We start from the raw sequence: 25,127 nt of genomic DNA on the forward strand, positions 1-25,127 counted from the left end.
ACAAGCCTCTGTCTTCCTAAGGCAGCACCTGAGTTCTGTGGAAGTTTCAGTTTGCTGTTCATTCAACCAAACGGCTGAAGTACGCAGAAAAAGCTCAGTACTTGTACATATTTAAGGCTTCTAAGTTAACTACAGGAAAGAGCTTGGTGCTGATATATCAGCAAAAGTCTAACCCCGTATGGAAAACCAGTCCAGAAGAGTATAGAACACTAACATACATGTGGTATGTCACATGTATGTCAGATGTGACATGTATATGTATGCAGATATAGTTAAAACATTGTCAAGGAAATTTATTGAGCTTTTAAACACCCCTGGAAAAAGGCAACACTCCGCTCTAGCCTGGAATATGATGGCCATCCTCCGGCATTCTTAAAAAGAAAACATTACATGGAGCAAATAGCATGTGGAGCCAAGTGCCACAGAAAAACCAAAACAGCATCACACAATCTCCCAAGTTAACCAAGTAGTAAAACAAGTCAGTGAGTTTCAACAACTTGAAAGTCAGCATAAGATCATTCCCAGAAGTGACTCCACGTACTAGTTACAAAAACAGATTAAGGAGAAAAAAATACTAGAAAGAAGAGTTTGTGTAGAATCCTTTAAAAACAAGAAGCTGAAACATGACAACAGCACTAATATTGATGTAAAAGAACACTACATAACAGTTTTCCACACCTGGATGATGCACAAAAGTCAAGTAACATAATAAAAGTCTATTATCTAGCTTAAACACACTAGTATTTCACAACACCACACAAAACCCAAGTATGGCATTTAACATCCTTTTCAACTTTATCCCAATGCTACCATATTCTTACCAGAATTCACAAGGAAGCAACTTCCCCCTTGACAGGCACCATTTTTCAGATCATTATGTATGCAGACAATTTCGTGAGGACTCCTCAGCACAGTGATGAAGTCATCTGAGAGTGGAGGAGTCCAGCTCATCCACAAGCACTAACACTGATGGGTTCTGAGGCAGCCCACAAAGGCTGAAGGAACCTTGTTTCTGGTGACTTCTGTACCTCATCGCATTATTTTCTTATTTACAGCTTTGACACCTGTAGAACACTTTAAATCTGCTACCAAAACCAGTGATTGCCGCTTAACAGTTGATTAACAGCTGGTAAAACAGATTTACAAAGCCTCTGGATGCTCCTATCTATGAGAAAACATCAACTTTTGGAAAAGACTGAACTGTTACAAGTGATTTAACAACTGCATTTAAACCGAAGAGAAGCAGTTCTGGAATTGTTTTCTTCCTCTACATACAAACTTACAATTAAACATTTTACTAATCAGAGCATTACTTCACTGAAACAGATCATCCAAACTGACTTCACACACAATCCACCTCACAGTCAGTTACTGAACTGTTCAATATGTGGAGACTTCACAATCCAGGATCCATAGCTGTGCTGCTCTAAGTAGCTCTGCAGCAAGCTTTTAGCTTCTTGGTACAATTGAGATTGAACCTAAAACAAGAAAAAGGAAGACCCTGAAAAATCTCAAGAATGATGGTTACAGAGATGATGGTTACAGAAACCTGTGTTCTTTACCAGCAGCACATAATACGCACAAGCACAAACACTGTAGAAAACAGTAACTACAGATCTTACAATTCCCTCAAATGCTGACAATGGGAGGAAGTTTTAGACTCTAAAAACATATCCCTTTTATATTTTTGGGCATTTACTGGGATGAGAAAATTGTTCTGATAGACTTTTTTTCAGTGTCTTTTCTGTTCCAGTATTATCTTTATACAGAAAATAAACATTCACTATCATTCAATACAAACCTAAACACATCAAGACTCAATTAGCAAGCGATTTCTTTTTGAAGTACTTTTTGAATCATTTAAAAAAATGGTCTCTTGCATGTTTTGACAGGAGGAAAAAAAGATACAGATTGTTTACAAGCCGTTCAGGTGAAGTTGTCAGCAAAACAGAAAGTCAGCCGTGGCAATCACACCAGCTTTGAGAGCAGACACTAAGAGAGGACTCAGCCCAACTCCCCCTCCCCGCAGCAGCTCACCTTGGCTTCGTGGTACGTTGCCACCTGAAGCAAATCACTCCGTCCTGCTTCCTTGCAGAGCAGCCTGAACCGACTGAACATGGCTGCCTTGCAAAGGCGGCTGGCCATGCAGGTGCCGCTCCGGAACGGGGAGCTACGGCCACGGTGAGAGAAAACAGCCACACTCAGCAACAAAATCATTACGGGCAGATCGCTCTGATCATCACAGGGGTTTTTTTTCCTCCCTCTTAACACTTTGTGAACAGTACCCAACTGGAATTTGTCTCCACTAGGATGCTAACTGATGTACTCTGAAAACTAAAACATGCACTACAAGAGATGACAGACTGCAAATATCTCCACTCAAAGAACTGTTTTGTTTCATATCTTGGTATATCCCACTGTGGAGTTACAAGAGCTCTAAAACTGCATCTAAATCATAGGATGCATTCAGCCAACACAGGAGAGAACATCTCTCATGCTGTGGCCTCCATGCACAGCTTAAAAACTGAATATTCTCAATGAACCAGTACAGAACAATTGGGCTAACCATGATTTCCAATGACACAAAGAGAAATCCTAACCTTTCAGTGGTTTTTCCACTTATCCCATCCACAACCTCCACGGATGCATCTGTCCACGTCCAATTCAGACTAAGAGACCACTGTTTTAAATCTGTTTGAACTGGCTGTGCAGCTTTCACCAAGTAAATATGAGATCTGTTGACCAGGTAAGGCATGGGAAGCTTTGACACAAGTTCATCGTCAAGACGCTTCTTTATACTTATTTCTAGTCCTTTTGTATCCTTACAATTTCCATTTCCTATTAAACAGAACAATATCAGTCACACATGAGTACATCAAATTGAAAAAACAAAAAAACAAAAAACCCCCATGGTTTCTGCATTCTTAGAAACTACACTACAGTTATTTTTTGACATAAAATCAATGTGTGGAAAGATCAGCAGATGAGTTCCAATATTCAATTTTACAGAACAAAAATGATTTCACACTTCCTTCTCCAGAGGCATCATTATTTTCACTGGATGCCTTCTTTTTTGAACAATTATTTTTCATCAACTCTTTTTCTGTTCCCTGCAGAAGACACCACTAAAACAGAACTTGGATATTCCAGATCTCAAGATATGCCAGGGAGCTTGCCCACATTACTCCACATCCAACAGCACTGCTAAATAAATATACTTTGGTCCTCTGCAAGTCAAGGAAGGGTCAACATTTCTATTGTAAGGGAAATAGTAACTACAGATTATTACGTTTACTTTGAATACTACTTAAGTAAGCATTTGAGAAGTCTTTCTATTGCTTTCAAGTAATGAAATGACTAAAACTGTCACCTTAAAGTCACCATTTGACTGAAGAGTAGACACAGCATTTGTCACATTTGATATTTTCTCAATATAAAAAATGTAACTCACTAGAAAAAGCTGAATTTCTTCTGTAACTCAAATACACAGAAGAGGAAGGGCTGGTAATCTGGCAAGCTACAAGAAACCCACAGCGTCTGAGTTTTACATTAGGGCATTTCAAAGATGAGTAAAAAATACATACGCCCTTAGTACACCTTTTCAGAAAAATACTGTAATTCTTTAGAGAATCATCTGGTTTAGTTAATGGTTTATAAAATGTTAATCAAACCAGAACACAAAAACATACAGAGACCCCACTGAAATTTGCATTAAACTTACCCACAAGAATATTGTTGATATACACTGGTTCAATGAAGTGACTCAGCAAGGCCCCCTGAAGACCAACCACCTCCCACTTGGTGAGTTTGTCACTGCCTGACATGCTGCTCACTCTGACAGTTTTAGGGGGACAACAAACAGCCAGGTAAATCCTGCCTTCCAGAGCGACATGGAGACTCAATTCTTCACTGGCTTCGTAAGCAGACAGAGATTGTGGACCCAGATATCTACAGTAAGATGAGAATGGCTTTCAGTGAGAAAGCACTCTAATTAGAGATTATTGTAAAGTGATATCTAACACATCACTAGACAACAAATGCTTATTTTTGGCTTAAGTAACATAACATCACCTGTTAGTAAGTGGCCACACTTTGCTACTGAATGCATTACTTGCAAGTAGCTCCCTCCTAAAAATATCTTTAAATAACTCTATACATAAGCCAATCCACTGTATTAGAAGAAAATACTTCTCTGAGTTTGTCTCAAGACAGGACACACCAGAAGGGGCAAAAAGAGAAAGTGGTGAACCTGTGACCCATCAAGTATTTCAGGGTAGTTTACAAATACATCCAGTCTCATCAACGAAGTCTGGGCAGGAGCTACAACACTGAAAGTCACCTAAAACCTCCTGCAGTTCTAACAGAAGGAGTTCCTGCAATGAACTGGCTGTGACTTCCAGGTCACAAGTCTGCCTTCCCAACCCCCCAGACTCAGCATGAAAGCAACTACCTGGATGTATGTATGAAAAAGTTACAGTAGTATGACATTACCCTACCAATAAAAGGGGACACAAAATAATGTTGTCCATAACTTGGTAAACCAATGATTGCTGCTGTTAAATATCGAAACCATTCAAAAAAATCTCAAACTTTCAGAAATTTAACAAAAGTTAGAAGTGTAAAGATAAGCATAGGATTGTATTTGTCCCATCAGGGTTCTCTCATTACCTTTTATCTACAAAGCACAGCAGTAGACTTTGGTTTCAATTCAAGCCTTTTTGTACTCTAATCTTGTGGTGCAAAGGATGACATTAGGTCATCACATCCACTTGATCAGTGGTTAAATTCATGATTTATTAGTATTTTAACTGATAAGAAGGGGGCACATAGTTATCTGTAATAAACAAAAGCTCGTCCTGAATCTTCCACTACATCATCTCTGAAAACCACGGTACTTACACATTTGACTTTAACTGAGCAGTTCCTTTTGGAAGCTGGTTCATGTAGAGAGAGAAAGTTGTATTTTGCTTCAGGGTGAGCAGTTTCGAGCCTGGTGCTGTACAAAATATGGATCTCTCCGACTTTGCTGGATTTTTATTATAGAACAGCAAGAGATTCCTATACAAATACCTATGAAAGAAAGCGTTTAATAACAGTAAATGCGAAAAAAACTACTTTGCTTACTAACACACAGACACATTTAATTCACGTGATTTGAAAACAATCTAAAAGATACTAGCCACAAAATGCAAGTGCCAAGGTAAAACTGAGGAGAACTGGCTGCAAGGACACTGTTTGCAGGCACCTCCTCACCTAAGCAGGGAACGCCTGGCGGTGACAATGGCGTGGCTGTCGTGCAACACTCTGCCACAGGACTCGAGGCGCCGGCTGTAATTACATTCCCCTGTTCCCAGAGCCACAACTTCGTGCTGCCCACCTGAAAAGAGACATTGTGGGAGGTTCACCTGCTCTGGCAGCCAGGTGCCCACCAAGCTGCTCTCTGGGAACAGCCCAGGTTTCCCGCTCCCCAAAGCTCACAGGGAAAACAGACTTGCCTTTTTCGATGATGAAGGCAGCCAGTGAACTGCCACAGCTTTGGTACTCGGGATGTTGGGCAGTCAGCCTGGTAAATACTTCCTCCAGTGTCTGTGAAAGTTTTGGATATATAGACCATCCTCCTAAACAGAACAACAGAAAACAGTAGGACAAATTTGCAAGTTGGGGGGGAGGGAACCAGACATGAGCAACCACTTGACAAACTTTAAACCTGAACACGTGGTGTAAGCACTACTATCAACACATACTTTTGGGATTCTGAAGATTATCGGAATTAAAAAATAAGTTCAAGAATACCTGAGCACTTTATGGTTTTATCATTCATTATAATAAGGCAGTATATTGATCAATTTTGATCACCTACTGCACACTAGTTCAAGTAAGGACAGAAATACTTTTTATTTATACTGTTTATTTCTGTCATCAGTTCACCATCTAAATTCAGGCAATTTAATGAAGTTTCCATTTATGGAACCGACCTAGTGACAGTAATTCTTACAGCCTTCTTCAAAGAGAAGATGTTTAAAATAACAGTACCATATAGAGATCAGTCAATGTATTAAAAGAGGAATTACAAAAGGGATCTGCTGGATAATTTGAATCAACAGAGAACAACAAGATCATTCCTTACCAACACAGGTCCTTGAAACACAAGCAGAGTTGGCTGGGGTTTGGAGCTCGGCAGGAACACAAGGAAAATCTAAGAATTTAACAAAATTGTGAAGTGGGATGGACATTGCTAATTTCTAAACATGAATCTCACACTTACTTCCAGCAAGTCAAAGTTTCTAGTTCCCTAAGAATTTCCTTTTCTATCTGAAGTCCTTGTAAACTTATGACTTTTCAGACAACAAACCGTGAAAGAAGATAAACAGTACAGTAACTGAATTCTATTTAAAGCAGTACATCAGTGGGGAACCCTTATAAAGATAAAAATTCAACACCACTTTAGATGTACTTCATGTTGCTGTACCTAGTGAGTAGCAAATCAAATGAAACAACAAGTAATTCCTTCAGTATTCTTGGTTCTGTACTACCAACTGGTAATACACAAATGACAAAGGAAAAGACCAGTTTCAGAATCAAAAGACATCTGCCCAAAGGATTCAAAAAACCTGACAAAGGCCCTAATGCTGAAGCATTTAATAAACCCACAGAGGTTTTACACAGGAAACCTTTAGGCCCAGCTTTTAAAATCCTAATTAGGTGTTAATAGAATATTTACCTGAATCTTCAGATGAGTTTGGCCCTGTATTCTCCAAGCTAAGTAGCTCAGCAAGAGCCAGTTTAGCTGCATTTAATTTAGATTCCTTCTTGTTTTTTCCCAGTCCAGTCTTGTAGGAAACACCATTTATCACAGCACAAAAGGCAAAATAAGGCCTTATGATATCACCTTTAAAGGAGGAAAAAAAGCAGCTACAATTACTGAATTTATTTTAAGATAATTTATCCATAGCTTTATGCCCTTATATTAATGACTAGAAAAAATACAAGAGAAAAAAAGACAATTTTGGCAAAAACACAATTCATATCTTTCACCTCCACAAGAATTTTGGCGGCTTTCACGTTATGCACGTTTCACAGAGTTCTGGTAGCAGCCAGAATTCTATATAATTCACCTGATCAAATTCTGTGGCACTTTATCATGAGATACAGCTGTGTAGACAATAAAAGGGCGGCCAAAAAGCAAAGCTTTTTGTGAAGAGTGGTGCAATCAACAATAAAAAAAAAAAATCATCTGTACTAGTGCCACCAATACTAACTGCAGAAATTCAGATAATCTCAAGGATAAGTAGGTAATACTTTATTTAGGAAAAGAAATACTTACCTGCCACACTAGTTTCTTTCAATTCAAGTTGCATGTTATGCATTTGGGCAAACTGATGCAAGGCAGATACTGAGTTTATTGCTCCCTCTTTATATTTTGCAACCAACTCCTTTAGCTGCTTCTGTGAGGGAAGTGCTGACAATGGTGGTGCGCGTGCCCCTTTAAAAAGAAAAGGTTATTAAACAAAACTGAGAACTGAACACACTCTCTGACAGCTTAAATCTGGTTGCAGTAAATGCTTTTCAGACGCTTCTTAGAAGAACAAAAAGCAACAAGATGTACTGTAGAGCACTATTGCACCATTAACACCACCAGCAATTCTGAAACGGTACGCATATCCTCTTTTAAAAGCATCAAAGCTTTTCCTCCGAGTAGTAAATCCAGCAACCTCTGAATACAGACAGCTATTACAAATAAACACAACCTATATCCCTCTCCTCACTCCTGTAAACCAGTGATCCATGGAAGTTGCTGATGGCAGATTCAAAACAGCAGAGCCTGTGGTTTTTCACACTAAACTATGCAGCAGAACTCCCTGCTTTAAGACACTGTAAAAGTTTCACCAACCACTAGATGGATAGAATCACCAGCTTCAGGGGTGTGACATACTCAGACACAAGTACCTCCCAGCCAAGAAGAACTAAAATAAATCCTTGTTTACAAGTCTCATAAATAGATGCCTTTATCTCAATACAGCTATTCGAAGTGACGGAATTCAAAATACATCCTGGGACATCTGGAACTGCAGTTTTCTCAACGATATCTACTAAAACTCATGCAACAGAACATTGCCAAAACATAGCCTATACCTCTACAGTACTTTTAATGTCTAACTTGAACTTCATAATTATGAAATGCTGCAGACTATAGACAAACTACAAAAACCTACAACAAATCAGTAGGCAACTTCCAACACGCTAAAACATAGCAAGAAGAGGAACAAGTAGGAGGAGATGCTAAGAATGTCACTAAAGAAAACACGGCGATAAGAAAAAGCAGCAGAGGGCTGCAACACCATTAGCAGCTAATCCCAGTTTATAACTGAAAGCTATACCTGGATTTTGCATCACTTCTGGTTGCCTGCGCCACTGAGAAGGTGGAGGATTCAGCCCTGGAGTCACGGGCTCCGAGAGTTTCTTCCGAACTGGCTGCCTCAAAGCCTCAGATGGCAAAATCCTCTTTGGTGCGGGGTCAAAGGCGGGCATCCCAGCACCCTGAAACCAGCCATGGCTGCTCGCCATTTTCTACCAACCTAAGGAACTTTTAACAGTAAAGCCGTGAGTGGTAAAGGCACCCCGCAAACTGCAGCTTTCCTAGTTGAGCTGCTTCGCAAGAGCACTACGAACAACTCGCGCTCTGCCCCCCACATGCCAGGGCAGAGCCCAGACCTGGTGTCCTTCCGACCCCTTCCTTCCCTGACCCGGTGTGTCCCTCCAAACCCTCCCTTCCCAGCCGGCACCACCAGGCTGGAAGCCACTTCACCCTTTAGTTAACCACCTTCCCTGACGCGACCAGCTGGAAGGACACACCAAATCCTCAACCGGCAAACCACGAATGCAGCAAAGCAGATCCCTCTGAAATTTCCGGGACGAGTTCAAGGGTTTGTACCTGCGCTCCTCCTTTAACTCGGAGAACACCCTCACCTGCCGGGCTCGTCCCGCCGTGGGTGGTTCCTCAGCGCCCGCACCCGGCGGGCAGGCGGAGCGCGCCTGAGGCGAAACGAGGGTTGGGGCACGGGGAGGGAGGTCCCTGCCGCCCTGAGGCGGTGGGTTCGGCCAGCCCAGGAGGCGTCACGGCACCTCAGACGGCCCTGACAGCACCTCTGCCCGGCGGCGCATTAGAGGCGGGGACGCCGCCGCGCAGCCCCTCCCGCCATTTCGTGAGGGGCAGCTCCCGCCAACGGGGAGCGGCCGAGGCGCGAGGGGCTGAGGGGAGTGCGGGGCTGAGTAACATTTCCTTGATAAAGGGTGTTCTTTAATGTTTGATCTGTGTACACGTTCAAGCCTAATCAGCGAGAACGGGGATGCAGTCCGTGCAACAGCAGCTAACAAGCTCAAAGTGATGTCCAGGTGTTAGAAAAACAAATCACTTGTTGGTCGAATTGCCTTATTAAGGTTTGGGGCGGGGCATGCTTCGATCGTCTCAGACCTGGGCGGAGGTTAACAAAGCTGGGGGAGAAGATGTACCAGTGGTAGTGGGCACAAAGAATGCAGAATTTATCAGCAAGTGTGGTGAAATCTGCCCCAGCTGGGTAAAAGGTAATTCCAGCATGGGCAGATCATGATCACCGACTCACAGACCACTGACCCAAGAAACTCATTAACTCAAGAGAAAGACTGAGCATGCGGACTAATTAGCGTGACAGGCGACAGAATAATTAACAAGCAGAAGATAGAATACTAATTAATAAGAGAACTACCTAACTTGTAGCCAATTCCTTTGTTTGATAAGATGTATAAATAGTAAAAAGTTTTGACAGTTGGCATGATTGATTTATGGAATACCACCGAGCACCCAGGCTTGCACACCTCTGAAATAAATAATCAGTGTCTCTCTTGAGTGTGTAATTATTGGCTTGTTGCATATGGGGTAAACAAATCCGGGGTTTTTTTTATGGTTGGGGCCACACGTCCTGGCTGCTTTCCAAGAAAGCTCCTGGCACACGGCCAGGATTGGGATTTACCTCACTTAAATCACACTCTCTGCAAAGTTACACTTAAAACACTCTTCTTGTTGTTCACCTTTCTTCACTGAAAAAGAAAAAAATAAAGTCCTGTACAGTAGTTAAATTTTATTACAAGTGTAATAAACTTCATGATTTTTAGCACTAAGGCAATCACAGTTTCATAAGTTATATATATATATGTATATATATATATAATTTACACCAGTCTACATTGACAAATCAATTACTGGTCACATCAACAAGGGGTTTGTGTTATGGCAAATAAAACTTTTAAGAAAATTCACAGTTAATCTGCAAGTATTGTAAAGATGCAGGATCATATTGCACATAATAAAACGGACGCTGAGGAGCAGATTTACAGTGTTCCAGCTATTCCTTCACAGAATTTACATTGGTCATCATCATCATGCAATAACTTCAAATACAGAATGGTATCAAGTACCACAGTAAACAGTTACTCACAATGTAAGTTTTAAATAGAGTAGCAAAAAGCTGTTAGGTTTCTCTTTAAACCATATTTAAGTTCTTAAAATATAATAAAACACTTTGATAAAATCAAACGGAGTTACGGTTGTCACATTGTATTTTTAATATTCTTCTTTGTCTTTTCCTTTCTTTTCCTTTTCATCCTGTAGTGCAGTACCAAGTTTCTTTATAAGGACTGACAAAACTTTGTCCAAAGGATCCATGACGCCACGCTGCAGCCATTTAGGGATAGTAGTCCTTGCATGGTGAAATCCCAGCTTTTGGAGGATGTAGTCAACACCAACAGGATCAATTTTTCTCCCAGTCCAGGATATTAATCTAAAAAAACCCAAATAAATAGAGGACTCAATCTCAAATATATAAATATAGCAAAAGGCATTGGTATAAACAAAAATTGATTTTTCCTACTGTTACTTACAACCAACTTAAGTCCAACAAGCATTGTTTCAAACTTGGTTTATACAGATAAGCTCAAGATGATGGAACATCCTCTCAAAGGAAGAGAATGTTCAAAGAGGTGAAAAACCAGACTGGGCTGCCTGCAGATCACGTTTAAATTGATTTATTACCACTGCTAACACAAAATGCCAATTGTCAAGATTTGTTTGGTCTGATGTGTTGTTTTTATATGTGAATGAACACTCAGGTGCTCCAGAAGAGGTTAAAAAAAGCCAAACAAAACCCACACAGAGAAAAGTCACTTTCAGGGATTATATACAGAGTAGTGAGTTGCTGCCATTCACACTTTTCTTTTGTGCTAAGTTTGAAGTGCCATACAGCAACGAGTATATTATGCTTTTTTAATTTTAAGGTGTTTAAAAACTAAAACTGGAATGCTAAAAATGGAAAACTTCAAGATGAAAAACTGCATGGCTAAAAGTGAATGGGCTGTTGTAGGACAGAGTGAAATTAATGAGTTTAAGTTTCCTGTATCCTATTTTTGAAGAGCCTTCAACAATATCCTTAATCTGCATAAATTCTAATCTAGAACTTCATGCATAGCCAAAGAGACTGCAGATAAAGCAGCTTGTTACCTGAGTGTGGGTTCCAAATGCCAAGTATTGCACATAAATTCTCTCCAGTCGACTGTAGTGTAAGTAATGCTTTCCTCTGCCTCCTTGTCAGCAGAGCTGTCCTCCAGAACACCAACTGAGTTCTTCTGCCCTGGTCGAGCAGCCAAAATGCGAGGAGGAAAAATTGCTGCAAAGTGGAGAGAGGAAAAACCCCACACTAGTCAGTCTCAAGCAGCTCAGTTGAATTCTCTTTGAATTGAAATAAAACAGAGGCACAAATCTCAACAAAAAGAGAACCACTTTGTGTTTTAGTTTTACAGAATTTCTGGTGCAGACCACATATTATTTAAGAATGAACACACCAAATTTGAATGCTGCAACTGAACATATTCATGTATAAAAATAAAGCATTCTGAGGTCAGAAAAATGCATGTCTTGAAAGAACTCTACTGGTGAAAGGATTACAATAAAAATAATAAAGCTTCCTAAAACAGTTTGCCATTTGTCTATACCAAAGAGAAAGTTAAACTAAACACCAGGTGTCAAAATAGGAGCAAGATTATGACAGACTATATTTACTGTCAAATAATCTGACAACTGCAGATTGTCAGAGAAGTGTTACCTCATAAAACAACAACTCACCTTTTTCTTTTTCTTTTAGATAAGCAGACACCAAGTCATGCAGAAACATGATCAATTCAGCATCCATAGTTACACAGATGTGGTCTGTAAATTCAGTTACTACACTGCATTCCACCTTTGGTTTAACACTTGTATCTACAGTCAGATAAAAACAGTATTAATACACTTACAAGCACATACGGTATATGCAAAAGTACACAGAATTTGAATACAAATCATTTAAAGATTTGAGGTCTGAGGATACCATTTTGAAAACAAGAGCATAAAATTTAGGCTCCTATCTCGTATTCCCTTTTTGAGAATGGCCCTCCTCTAAGATTTCAATAAATATAAGAAAACCAGCCCCCTAGGCACAGCCAATCTAGCTCAAATGTTCATATCAATTCTCTCACTAAGTTTTAGTTTATAGTCACCGGTCTCTGGACTAGATCTTCACTCTCTCAACAGAATTCCCTCTATGTTTTATGCAGAAACATAAAATGAAATGTCCCTCCACATGAAATTTTATCCTTTCTTGCAGATCTACAGGAATTCTCAGATTAAATCCTCTTCTCTTACCAGCATGTTACCCCTGTATTTAACTCCTCATTAGTGAGAAATAGTTTTAGACCAAGAAAAACAAATTATGTTTACTGCACCTTGTAACGAAGGCTCTTGGGGCTCTTGAACATGGATAGATTTAAAATCCAGCTGCATCCTTGGCAATGCAAAGATGGTTTCAGTTTCATGGTTGTAACTGGAGCCACCTCTGAAGCCACTTAGCAAGCTGGAGCTCTTCACTGTTGTGCTGCTCTCTGGGTTGTTGGCATCAACATTCCGAAGCAGGTTCAACTCTGCAGGAACAATGGGAAATGTTTAATTGTGACAAGGCAAAAAAGTTAAGTCACTTGTAAAATTGTATAATTATTAAGAAGATTATATCTTTGAGCCTGCTCCCAAAAGCATGGCTAGAAAAGATCAAACAACCAAATGTTGTTGTTTATATACTTAAATCCTTCACAGAGCTACACAAAAACATCTAATAGACAGGCCCTCCATTTGTGAACTTCAATCACTACCTCCTCCTGGGTCTTTCTAAAGGAATAAATATTAGAATAGTATATCAATCATTTAAAAACACTTTTCCAAGAAATTATCATCTGTTCATTTCTCACTATATGCCATATATATTTCACAGAACTCCTATTAATGTCAACTACTGATTCTACAGTTTGTGACTGAAATATCAACAGCTGTATTTTCAGATTTATTTTAACAGCTTGAAGGTTTTATTTTCCAATTAACAATGATTTAAAGACATGATTCAAAATGTTTTAAGGCCTAGAAACAGCTCAAGGTTGAAAAGCTTCAGGCAGATGAATAATTTAAGTGTTAGCTGTAAGGGGTGATGGAAGGCTAAAATATATTCCTACTTCAACTTAATCCATAAAACCTTTATATACAGTGAAAATATATCTTTACATTACAAGATCACAACTGAATGTGAAACAACACTTTTTTTGCATATAGTGAAAGAGGAATTTCAGCATATTCCACTGCTTCATTCCACAGTTAACCATAAGGTCCTCAGGAAGAAACAACTTCCATTCTCCCTGTAGCCCACTTCAAGTTTAGCAGCTTTTAAGCAGAAACATCTGCCAGCAGATCAATCCCCAGACTTAATGAACATGGCTCTAACCTTCGTTCCTTGTGGCTGTAACATAATTGAACCACTCTTTCACACTGGCAACTCCATGGGGTGGATTTTCGTGGCGGCGCCGTGTTATCTTTGTGATTGTGGCCATGGGGCTTTCGAGGGCTCCACAGGGTTTGGTGACCATTGTGTTGTGGCCCAAATGGAAGTCCAGGGTTTGCACAATGTACGTGGAGTGTTCACTAGTACCTGGATTGAAGGGGTGGGCAGCACAGGGTGAGAGATTAAAAAAAAAGGAAAAGCAGCTTGGTGAGGGTAGTAGGATTTTCTCTCCCTCTCCTTGTACAGGTATTTAACAGAAATAATTAGTATGCCAGTGGAATAAAAACTGGTATAAAGCTTGCAAACAACAGAATAATTACATCCTCAGTAGCTACAGACAGTAAAACTTCTTAAGACAAATACAAGCAATAAGACCATCAAAATTCATCATACAGAGAGAAAGGACTACATAAACACACACAAGCAATTAACATGTCAGACAATCTACTTTGTAGGCATATTATCAGGGACATATCCAATATATTTGATAAGGTACTTTGCATTATTCCACTGATAAAGTAGATTGTGCTAAAGATGGAGAGAAAACAGATTATTTTTAGGTAAGTGGTATATTTGTGGGAAATAATCTTGATTCAGACTTAAAGAAAATAACTTTTTCTTTGATTTCTTCTTATGTATCAAAAAATTTTAAAAACTCATTTAAAGGAATTTAGAGAAGTGAGGAAAGGGTTTAAATTACCATCTTCCAAAACTTTCTGGGCTTCTGTCCAAAATGCAATATTTGGTTCTTCAAGGTGAAATAAGGCCCACGATTTTGAGCGGAAATTAGGCCCATGAAAGCAAGCCAGTGTCATATGGTTTCCATGCAAACTCATGGATCCTCCAAATTGCATTCCATCTTCTGGCAATGGCATCTGAAACAAGGATATATGGCACCCAGATACCACTTTCAGAACTCCTGGCCAATGGCGATGATGGGCTGCATCCAACACTGGAAAGTAAACAGGAACAACAAACTTCAGGAAAGATGCAGAAAAGACTGCTGCCATAATTATATTTTTAGTAAAACATGGGATTATGAGTAATATTTTCGTATCTGTTTCATTGACACTGTTGCTCAGAGGAATTTTTGCAATTAAAACATCCTAATGGGAAATTATGTTATTTTTTCGTGCCACTTACATTGCTCTTGTGAACTTCTCTCCAAGTTGTTGGCTACTGTCTTGGGAGGGAGATAAGGAACAGGTCCCCAGGTGGACAGAGCTCGCTTGCTTGTATCAAACTGCTGAGTGAAGAACTCCTGGAGTTTCATCCCTATTTTTATTAGGTCTGGTGTTGTTGATCTTGAAATCATCACTTGGAAGATATCCCATTTCAAGTCCCCATGGACAAAGATCTCACTAGATATTGAAAATAGCAAGAACATTAGCAGTTAATCTGTTTCCTACTGGCAACCCAACCAACTACAAACCAACCTCAAAAAATGAACCTGACAGAAGTCATTTGACCTTATCAAACATTACACATTTTAAACATAGGAAACATTATTACCTTTTATCAGTCATGCTTGAATCCAAAGTATTATACAGATTAATTTTCCACTCATCCTGCAGTTTAAGATCAGCATTACTGAAGATTCCCATTAGGATACTGGATCCCATATAGTCAACACGTGCTTCAGTAGAACCCATTGTAATTTGAATTTTATGATTGGGCTGCTGGTTTGGATGCTCAGAAATATGAGCTGAAATAGAAGCAAAGCAATTTAGAAATGCAGTATTAGAGGTAAGGAAATCAGTTTTTCCAGTGATAACACCTTTATGCCATCCAGAGGATACAGAGGGGACTGAGAAAGCACTGGTTTTTTTCCAGATGCATGAGGAGGCTGTGACTCTGGTGTAGCACCAGAACACCCAGCCCCTTTCCAAAGCCAGTTTGGCATTTCCCTGACCATAAGCACTTGTGAAGGTCTAGGAGGAGCTGAACTGCTGTCAAATCCTTGAGTTGCCATCTGTCCAGACAGCTGAAGGGTTGCACAACTAGATAGTGTAATTTTACTGCAACCCTGAGACTGACTTAGCCCTGATCAGAAGGTTAACCCTTCAATTCAAAGTGTGTTCCATAGTCAGAATGCACAAGTAAGAATCCATAATTTTTCCATACTAGCAGGTTCACAAAGTGAGGTACTGTGTATATTCTTTAGTTTTTCACATTTATTGACTGGAGCATATGCTAATAACCAGGCAGTTTTCCAACTTACCCACCATCTCCAGGGTATTAACATCTATGGTACCTCCAACCACTCCCCCTCTGGAGTCCAGCTGGGATCTTCCCAAACCCACAGACATGCTAATTTCCCGATCTCGGCTGCTTCCCACAGACAGACGACCCTGACTTTTCAAACCACTGGTGGTCCACCTGGAACAGAGGTGAAAATAGACAACAGTTATCCAGGCTGTCAAAACAGAGACAAAATATTATTTACTGGAAACCAGTAAATAATGTGGTTTAGGCACGTAGGACTTCAGGATTAAGCACTGACAGTATTCATGAGAGCATTAACAGTTCCAAACTGAAAAAGTTAGGATTTTAAAGCTAAAAGACAACAGGCTGTTAACAGTCTGTGGGGAAGATGTTCCTTTGCCCCCCAAACAACCCCATCTGTTAAAACGTGCCTGATCTTATTTTATACTTACGTAGTATTGCCCATTACGTTGCTCATATTCATTTGAACGTTTAATTGTTTTAGGTTCATAGCAAACACAACCAGTGTTTCCCATGGTGTTCCCTGCTGGCTTCCAGCTTTATTTGACTTATTAAATGGAGTTGATGTTTTTGAGAGAGCATCTAAACAAAAAAAAAAAAGTATACAAGAATTTACATTATTCCACATGCTAGGAAAAACTGGCAGAATATATCCATAGTGAATATCACGAAAGGACTGACAAACACCATATTTAAAGAGCACAACAAAACTATGAGTGAGGATAAATGAAAACTAGAGGATTTGCAAGATGTGTTGCTTTAGTTGTCACAGATATTGATTCACTTCACACTACCAATATTGCAATTTTATAGAAAGTAAGCTAACACAGTACACTTTAATTCATTCATTTCAGACATTTTCCTCTCTCTAAGCCATTGACTCCCCACTCCCAGGCACTGTGGAAAAGAATGTTTTATGACTGCTTTTTACAAAGCAGTGGTGACAATTTTTTTCATACAACTGATAGAAAGACTTCAAAAAAACTAAAGAAATCATTGTTTACTCACCTCTCTGAGGCACTGAGGAGTCAGACACGCTCCTGGACCTTGTAACAGCTGGAGACTTTAGGCTGTGAGATGCTGTCCCGGGTGACATACTGCTGCTTGCACTGTGTTCACTAAAAACATTAGGTGACTGTGCCATGTGAGTAAAGGAAGCAGACTGGCAGGGCTGCTCCCATGTCCTACAGTAGGCTTTCCGTGAGGATTCAGGAGAAAGATGCTGGCTTACTCCTTCAATGGAATCTGGTGTTCCAGGACCCGATGCTGCTGGAGGAAAAGCAGCACGTCAAATGCAGAACAACTATTTCATTTTTGACTAACTATATCCTCCCATATAATTAGAAGCATTTGGAGAGTGTTAAAATATATTTAGCTTAATGTAACTAAAGGTTTTCTACTGTCTTCATTAATATATTATAGAATCAGAGAATGGTTTGGGTTGGAAGGGACCTTAAATATCTAGTTCCAAGCCTGCCAGAGGCAGGGATGCCATCCACTAGATTAGGTTGCTCAGGGCCCCATCCAACCTGGTCTTGGAATATGCTCTTTAAATTATTCAATGAACTACTTTATAAATTTTTAAATTCTTCCTTCTAGGATTTTCTATTGAACTTCTTTGAGTTGACTGTGCATGGAGTCATTTATGATACATTTATATCTAGTCACACACATGACAAGACACAGGTAATAAATGCTTATAAATAACGCATTGCACAAAAAGTTTTTTCATGATAAGCAGTCTCTTACTTGGCAGATTTATAGTTTGATCCCCAAGGAAAAGCCGTCTAGCAATGCTTCTCCTGTACCAAGCCCTGGGAAAGGCCAGAATCTCACTGAGTCGGCGCATGTCGTATTTGAAAGAAGCAGATCCTATATCACAGACAGCTGAAAAAGAAAAAGCATATACAGACAGCTGTAAATTCTCCACAGTAACAGGTTTTGGTAACCAAATGTAATTAAAAGGCATTCAATATAGTCAAAAATCTTCTTCACCCAGCAGGATTATCTCTGCTGTAATGCAAAAATAGTTTTCCTGAGGTTTTGCCATTTCTCCAAATCCAATATTAGATACAAATATGTTTCATAAATGCAAAAAGGAACCTAAGAATATAAATGATGTCGAGTCCTACTTCTTTTGGATGTGCCTCAGACTCCTCACGTGAGGGCTTCAGTGGCAGATTAATCACAACCATTCAGCTGTTTGCCCAGTAAGTCAGGATCCCATGTGCAGGGGCAGAAAATGAGTAAATAAGTCTTTAAACCCCATTTTTACTTCCTTTAGTATTCAGGAATCTAGCTTGCACTGCAGCCTCATAGGCAGCAGGTAGCAAGGGTCACGCTAAGTGGGATGGACTGATGTCAGGGATGTGTTTGAGCCAGTCCATTAAGTTACATTAAATGGATCAGGAGGCTAAAACGGCACACCTGGCAAACAGATACTCCAAGCACCATTACATTTAATATATCAATCCCTACTTCACTCATAAAGAGCAAAAATTTTACTACACAACTGCAAGTAGATGGCTCTCAATAAACAACTACTGCCCGGGGTGAAGTCCATCAGTGGAACAGTAGTTCCCTAATTAGCTGGATAGATGGGATGAAAATGGAAGCAGCATTTACCAGATATGTTTATCAGTGTGGTATCTATCTTGCTGGTAGCTTTGCTCGCAGACTGACTCTCAAAAAAGGAGGAACCTCCTGAGCGCCTTATCCGTGACAGGCTGACTTTCACGAACTCGAGGTTAATGCTCAAAGAATCCTTGCGGCCGGTGACCGAAGTGGGTTCCTCATCCACGTTTCCTAAGAAGCAGGAAGGAAAAAAATTCAATCTCCTGTGAGCTTTTGCAATCTCCAGCTCAGACAAGCATGCCAAAGTTGAACAAGGTTCGTTGAAGCAAACAGCACCATGCTATGTACCTAAGGCTCCTGATCCGGGGGTTAGCACGGTAACGGCTGATTTTTGTTTTCCAGCTCCATAGGGATGGAAGACGTAAAGGGAGAAGTCGGACATGCAGGCGGTAAAGCTCAGGCCTGAAGAGCTGCTGCTGGAAGTCGTCAGGTCTGACTGACTGCTGCTGTGCCGCGTCCTGCCAAGAGGGCTGCCCAGCCCAGGTGAGGAACCTGAAGTCAATATTTTTTGGCAAAAAATTAGATTTTGAAAGCGTTTTCAAATGTGAAGTAATACTTAATTTTAACAGCAATATTAAACAGGCCAAGTACACTTCAAATTATGCCCTTTAGCAGCAACGTAGCTGAAATATTCTGGGTATTGATGTGAGCCATAGCAGAGAATCAACATTCCTACACATATTACCTGGTGCTCCAGATTTGCTAACTGAGTTCTTTGAGCCACTCTGTGAAGTACTGCCACCAATGGACACACTTTCTGAGGGGTATGTTGTGCCTAAAGTTTCCAGTTCTCCTCGGTTTGAAGAGAAAACGAGATCCAGGGAAGGCAACTTCAGCATACATTCAACTCTTGATACTGGCAAGCAACTGAACTTGATTTGAGAGGGCTAAAGCACAGCAAGAAAATAAAGCATTCAGTGAACAAATGTGAAATACTGAAAACATCTCAAACTTGGATTATAACATGCTGTGGATTGATTTTTAAATCTGAGCATATTACAGCTTTTTCAGACTGGCTTTAGAATTAGTAAGGTAACTGTATACAACTTGATATAGATACATTAATTTCACCAGGGCCAACATCCTTGGCCAAATGAGTTTCCAGCTAAAAGCTTTTAGAGGGTACAGATTGTTGTGTCTAATTTTCAGAGGCAAAAAAGAAAGCGTTAGAATAGGTTCTTCAATTTGGCAACATAATCAAGTTTATGCCAGGAAAAAATGTTGTTTGAAAAAAGTGGAAAAACAGCAACATTCAGATCAAGCTCAAGTGCTCTGATTCACTCCACAGTAGCACTTTTCTCTCTTACACATACAAAAATCCTGGACACATCAAATATTAAGCAGTGTGGATGATACCCCATAGATCCTAACTGTATATTCCTACATTTTCCACATAAACTGAGAAAATCTGAAATTATTATTTTTTGTTTGCAATGGTACCTATAAACAAAGGATAGAAAGAGTAGCTATGAAAGATACTTTCAAAAAAAGTCCAAAACACAAGGACAAAGTGATGACAAAAAATGCTCAGAAATTTCATGACTTCTCAAAATAGCTCATTTCTTTGGTCTCCAAGGGACTAAAATATGTCAAAACTCCTATTTTATCATCACACTATACATTAATATCCCAGAAAGGACACTTGAAAATGTATTTTATTTTTTAAAAAGCAAACTTAGAAGCATAGATTATTTTAAAAGCTGTGACTAAAGTTACTAGCCTTAATGTTGAGTTAGAACCTCACCTGAACTCGTACATAAACCACCACATCCACAGGGAAGGATGAATATGCTGATGTTGAGGATGATACTAATGATGTTGTGGACTCTTCTAAGGGATCTTGTATATCAAATTGTCCCATGTCTTCATCCTGTGAACTGACAGCTTTTAACAAGCACAAGAAGTCATTAGAAAGTGGAATCTAAAGGGAAAAGCAGTTCAGTGCCACCAAGAAATAAAAAAAAGCAAAGTAAGAGACCACAAATGCTCAACTTACCTGTGTAATTCCTTTCAATGGGTGTAATGGGAATCGTTTCCAGAGCTTTCTCTAGGAAATCCAGTAGGCAGGGGCTGATCACCATCTCCTCTGGCAGGGACTGGAGTGCAACCCACGCATAGAGTTTAGCAGTTTTCACTCCACCACTTCCTTTCCCTTTGGCTGCAACATTTAAAAGATAAATTAGTCTTATTTAAGACAACTGAACAACAACTAATAAACATTACAAGAAACTTGATAACTATCAGCTGTTCCCTCTAATTTTCTGTATCATCTGAAGAGACATAGATCAGCTAGAAAAAATTAAAGTCATTAAGTTTTCACTAAGAAAGCTGTGCAAAAACAACTGTTAGTCTGTAATCCTCAATTGTAGTAATGCCATTGCTCATGTTCTTGACCAAACACTCTCATGTCATTGTCACCACCTCACTTTTTAAAAACTAGCACTGGAAGCTGATACACACAAGTCCTCTCCAAATACCCAATGCAAAGTAACCACAGCTGACTGGAAATCAAAGTGGAATTAGGAAAACTAAATGCACGAGTCTGGAAAGAATGTCAGTTCAAACAGAGAAAAATACATCAAAAACCAAAACTGTAAATGGCAAGTCTACTGTATTTATGCAAAGAATAACTAAAGATTCTAAACCAGCATTTTTAAAGGCTTATACTATAAAAGTATTAAAGAGTTGATCTTTTATCATTTTTATAACTTTTAAACTTTTATAAAAGTTTATACTCTGGAACTAGCCTGAGTATAAACTAATAGAAAGGTTACTGTCTTGTAAATCTGTGGAAGAGGCTTGAATCCATGCTCACCAAAATATAAATATGCAGAGAAGATCTTAGTACCAGTTCCATTACTGTCTCTATGAAATATGGCTATTAGGATCAACAGATATAAATGGAGACATGGATTTTAAATTCTCCAAGAAAAATATCCAAACTACTAATCCAAACTACTGAAATGGAGCTTAAAAATCCTTTTATTTGTTAAAAAAGTAAGCACTGAATTTTCATTCTATGCAAACTATTCTGTCTAGTGCTTTTACTGGAAACCAAAGACAGTAAGACAAGGTGGTTTCCATTCCAGAGAAATGGTTTCCAGAGGAAAAACACTATTTAATAAAAGTAGTATAAGCAACAATAAATGTGTTTCAAAACAATTCCAAACTAATAAATACTTATAGAAATACATTGCATAAAGAAATAAAGTAATTACAATCCAATCCCTAGTTTGGGGAGACATTTATATTATCATACAAGTGCAATTCCTGTAAGCTCCACACTAAATGAAGAGCTTACAGCCATAAAACCAGCAAGACTCAGTAACCGGACATGATATGGTAAAAATTCAAAGGCAGAGATTAGAAAGAAGATAGGAAAGTAGAGAACAAAATTGAAGAGTAGTAGTATAAACCATTACACAACATCTGGTAATCATAAAGAAGATGGCCACTTAGAGGAGTAAGAGCTAATGGTTCAACAGCATGGAGAACTGAGGAAGGTGTCCCCATTTCACTGTTCTCTCCCAGCACCTCCAATGATTTTATAAGACAAAACCCCCACACACCAACTTTCAGTCATTAATTTTGCCTGCTCATCGAATTCTGACATATTTTCAGCTTTGTATTTCAAGCCATATCCAAATGCTGAAGGAGAGAAAAGTGAAGGTCTCAGAAATTGGAGGTGCAATCTACATAGCTCTAGATCTGACACGATGTAACAACACACTCCTGCTTGAGAACAGGAATCACTGGAGATAAAACAGAACTTTTCAGTATTAGAACTCAAGTTACTCCAAATCATGGTTATTTAAGGGTCTGCAAGAGTTTACAGATGTTTAACCTTTGCTTTCCAGCATCATTCTTTTGTTAAATAAGAACAGGGAGAAGGCAGTGACAGGCATCACGGGGATATGGTGATTATGGCAGAAACATTACTGAGACTGCTTTGGCAAACAAAGTCTAAAAATGCAGCTTTATGAACTGCATTATTGTTTCTGGGATCAGCTTTCTGCAGCCAAAGTTAAGGCTTGATAAATACAGAGCATCAGGTAACGTGCAGCCGGATCCAAAGCCAGTAGATTACACCAAGGAAAGATATACATCCATGACAGATTCAGAAAGTTTGTCTATAAGTACCTGATGGGATGGGTGGGGGTTGGGGAGGAAGTAAGGTGTTAGTCTTGCTGTGGATAGTGCTAGATAAAGGAGGAGATGTGGCAGTGTCTTTCATACCATACAGCTTGGACTCTTTGGAAAGAGTTCTTGGCAAAGAGGATCCTCGGGAAGTGTTTGGCGATTCAGTCTTTAGAGTCTTAGAGTTGTAGTGCAGCTAGAAAGCAAAGAAAGATCAACTTACTTCACACAAAGAACTCAATTTCTATACAGCTATTTGGTATCACTACTTCCCTTCAAAATTTATTTGTTCTCATTATTTACACAAATACCATTGTAAGATACATCACATTCCAATTCATGTCCTACAGATATTAATATCTGAAAATTTAGTACAAAACAAAAAAAATCAGTTAAACTCTAAAAAAAAATAAAATTAACTGAAACACAGAGAACAGGGTAAAGTAATTATTTAGGAACAATGTCTAAAGCTTGCTTCTCTGCTCTGTTGTGTCTCATGCATCCTGTGCCACCAACTATTTGTTCCTGTGCACACAGCTTTCTTTCTGTTTTACTGCATGGTGGAACTGTTCCACTACTAAACACAGGCATACAGAAATCTGCATTAAAAAAATAACAATAATAAGATATTCCAAGAGTTCACACCTCCTCTTTGTGCATAATACACTATCAGTGAAAATACATTACATAACAAAAGCTGTAGAGAATGTTTAATTCTTCCTAAATTTGACTAAAAGCAAAAGGCAGGACATGAGGTGTAACTGTTATCCCTGAAGACAGCTTGGAATCCTGGAAAATGGACACACAGTCTTTCCATATCAAGAGACTAAAAGCCAAGCTATTTCAAGTGAAGAGCATTTGATTTATGCTCAATTCGAATTGCATGAAGTTTCCATGCAGCAGTGACTGACTTTTCCTGTTTTTCACTCCACAGGATTTCAAATCACAAAATACAAGAACATTTCTGTTGAGACCCTTTCTTACTAAGATCTAGAAACAGTGACTGAATAAACAAGGGAGTGTACAGTTTGATGGTGTTTGAGAGAAAACATTGCCATTGCTTTCCTGCTGAGTTACACCTTCCTTTTACCTTTACATCCACCCCTGGAATATAAAACACTGTTGTTTCCACATCACTAGATTTTGTCTGTAGAGATGATGGCACTTTCTTGCCAGCAAGTAAGTGAGTAGTAGATGCATAATTAGTTTGAAATTTCTTCTTTTTGGAAGGAGACTCTTGATCCAAACTTCTGGAACTCCGATCATAGCTCCTAAAAGAAATATCCTCATGTTATTAAAGGAATTTCCCATGCTATACACGGGCAGAACAATTGCAACTTACGATGCTGCTATGAGGTGATAAATACTAAAATAAAGTGATGCAAACAGGTCAGTGATTAGGAGTCATTAATTATCGTACAGGTGGCTATAATTTAAATGATGGCAATATCAGAGGAACTCAACAGCTAAAGCAGAATAAAGTAGTTACACCCTGTTCCTCATACGGCAACTAACACCTTCCGTACCTCCGTAAACTCATGTCATCGTGCTCTTGCTGGAGCATTGTCGGGTGCAGCACACACTTCCCACAATCGATTTCCACCCTGATGTCAAGTTCAAAGTCGATGTTTCTCTCCGTGGTTGTGCCAGTCACGCTCCTGTTGGTGGGTGTTGTTGGCCAGCGCTCGGTGAAGAGCTGCTGGACCGCAGCAAAGCCTGTGGTTTTCTTGCGAGAGGTGCCCCTGCACAGGATCAGAGCACGAGCATCACATCTACCTGCACAGCTGGTAGGAGGCCTTCTTGAACTGTGCCCACACTCAGTGTATCAGCTTTCAAAAACTTTTTGGAAAAGGCCTTATCTGATAAAGCAGCAACACGCTGACCCATGTCTTCCATTAACACGTTACATTTGTTAATATTTAGGGTGTTACAAAAAACTAAGCCTTTCTTGAATTCTCAATCAAAAAACGAACCAAAAATATACCCAGTAATTTGCATATTTGTAAATATTTGCATTGATGCATGCACTTTGTGGAGGTATAATCACTGAAAGTTATGCTGTATTTGACTAATCTGTCATTTGGTCCCACTAAAACCTGTTCTGTGCCTCAAAAAAGAACTTCCCAAATTTTTTTATGCTGTTCCAAGCTCAAAAACTTCTAGCAGTTGCCTCCTTTTCCAATCAGAATTCCCCCCGTCACTTCTGCTCAACACAACCTCCCCTGACTTCCACATACACGCTTT

General features: G+C 39.4%; 2 protein-coding genes across 19 annotated transcripts in view; both read right to left on the reverse strand.

The window, feature by feature from the left end:
• Positions 1 to 269: 269 nt before the first annotated feature.
• On the reverse strand, positions 270 to 23,079 carry ADAD1 (adenosine deaminase domain containing 1). 8 transcript variants are annotated; one of them, XM_032684956.1, is made up of 12 exons: positions 9,145 to 9,244; positions 8,379 to 8,584; positions 7,325 to 7,483; positions 6,722 to 6,889; positions 6,128 to 6,196; positions 5,496 to 5,618; positions 5,254 to 5,377; positions 4,900 to 5,070; positions 3,722 to 3,948; positions 2,601 to 2,838; positions 2,038 to 2,170; positions 270 to 1,478 (listed from the first exon to the last, which is right to left on the reverse strand). In XM_032684956.1, the coding sequence occupies exons 2-12, from the start codon at positions 8,563 to 8,565 to the stop codon at positions 1,365 to 1,367; spliced, it is 1,713 nt and encodes a 570-aa protein (XP_032540847.1). In that variant the 5' UTR covers positions 8,566 to 8,584; positions 9,145 to 9,244; the 3' UTR covers positions 270 to 1,364. The 8 variants fall into 8 exon arrangements, with proteins under 8 accessions (XP_032540847.1, XP_032540849.1, XP_032540846.1 ...); XM_032684958.1 differs by having other exon boundaries at positions 9,124 to 9,218; XM_032684955.1 differs by lacking the exon at positions 9,145 to 9,244 and adding an exon at positions 8,968 to 9,105.
• The window catches only part of KIAA1109 (KIAA1109 ortholog), a 91,608-nt gene continuing 76,581 nt past the window's right edge, over positions 10,101 to 25,127 (reverse strand). For 7 of the 11 annotated variants that reach the window (XM_032684947.1, XM_032684944.1, XM_032684945.1 and 4 more), the window contains 20 exons: positions 24,410 to 24,625; positions 23,974 to 24,154; positions 22,887 to 23,079; positions 20,743 to 20,904; positions 20,491 to 20,630; positions 19,432 to 19,633; positions 19,035 to 19,238; positions 18,738 to 18,917; positions 17,862 to 17,999; positions 17,121 to 17,381; positions 16,544 to 16,694; positions 16,108 to 16,265; positions 15,399 to 15,591; positions 15,030 to 15,247; positions 14,587 to 14,838; positions 13,830 to 14,033; positions 12,790 to 12,984; positions 12,152 to 12,286; positions 11,531 to 11,696; positions 10,576 to 10,814 (listed from right to left, as the gene is read on the reverse strand). In XM_032684947.1, the coding sequence (XP_032540838.1) occupies positions 10,598 to 10,814; positions 11,531 to 11,696; positions 12,152 to 12,286; positions 12,790 to 12,984; positions 13,830 to 14,033; positions 14,587 to 14,838; positions 15,030 to 15,247; positions 15,399 to 15,591; positions 16,108 to 16,265; positions 16,544 to 16,694; positions 17,121 to 17,381; positions 17,862 to 17,999; positions 18,738 to 18,917; positions 19,035 to 19,238; positions 19,432 to 19,633; positions 20,491 to 20,630; positions 20,743 to 20,904; positions 22,887 to 23,079; positions 23,974 to 24,154; positions 24,410 to 24,625 (3,766 nt within the window). In that variant the 3' untranslated portion in view covers positions 10,576 to 10,597. Of the gene's footprint in view, positions 10,815 to 11,530; positions 11,697 to 12,151; positions 12,287 to 12,789; positions 12,985 to 13,829; positions 14,034 to 14,586; positions 14,839 to 15,029; positions 15,248 to 15,398; positions 15,592 to 16,107; positions 16,266 to 16,543; positions 16,695 to 17,120; positions 17,382 to 17,861; positions 18,000 to 18,737; positions 18,918 to 19,034; positions 19,239 to 19,431; positions 19,634 to 20,490; positions 20,631 to 20,742; positions 20,905 to 22,886; positions 23,080 to 23,973; positions 24,155 to 24,409; positions 24,626 to 25,127 lie in introns of all 11 variants that reach the window. The other 4 variants (XM_032684953.1, XM_032684943.1, XM_032684942.1 and 1 more) reach the window with 3 other exon arrangements.

The sequence above is a fragment of the Chiroxiphia lanceolata genome, chromosome 4, assembly GCF_009829145.1.
Source record: "Chiroxiphia lanceolata isolate bChiLan1 chromosome 4, bChiLan1.pri, whole genome shotgun sequence".
NCBI lineage: Eukaryota > Metazoa > Chordata > Aves > Passeriformes > Pipridae > Chiroxiphia > Chiroxiphia lanceolata.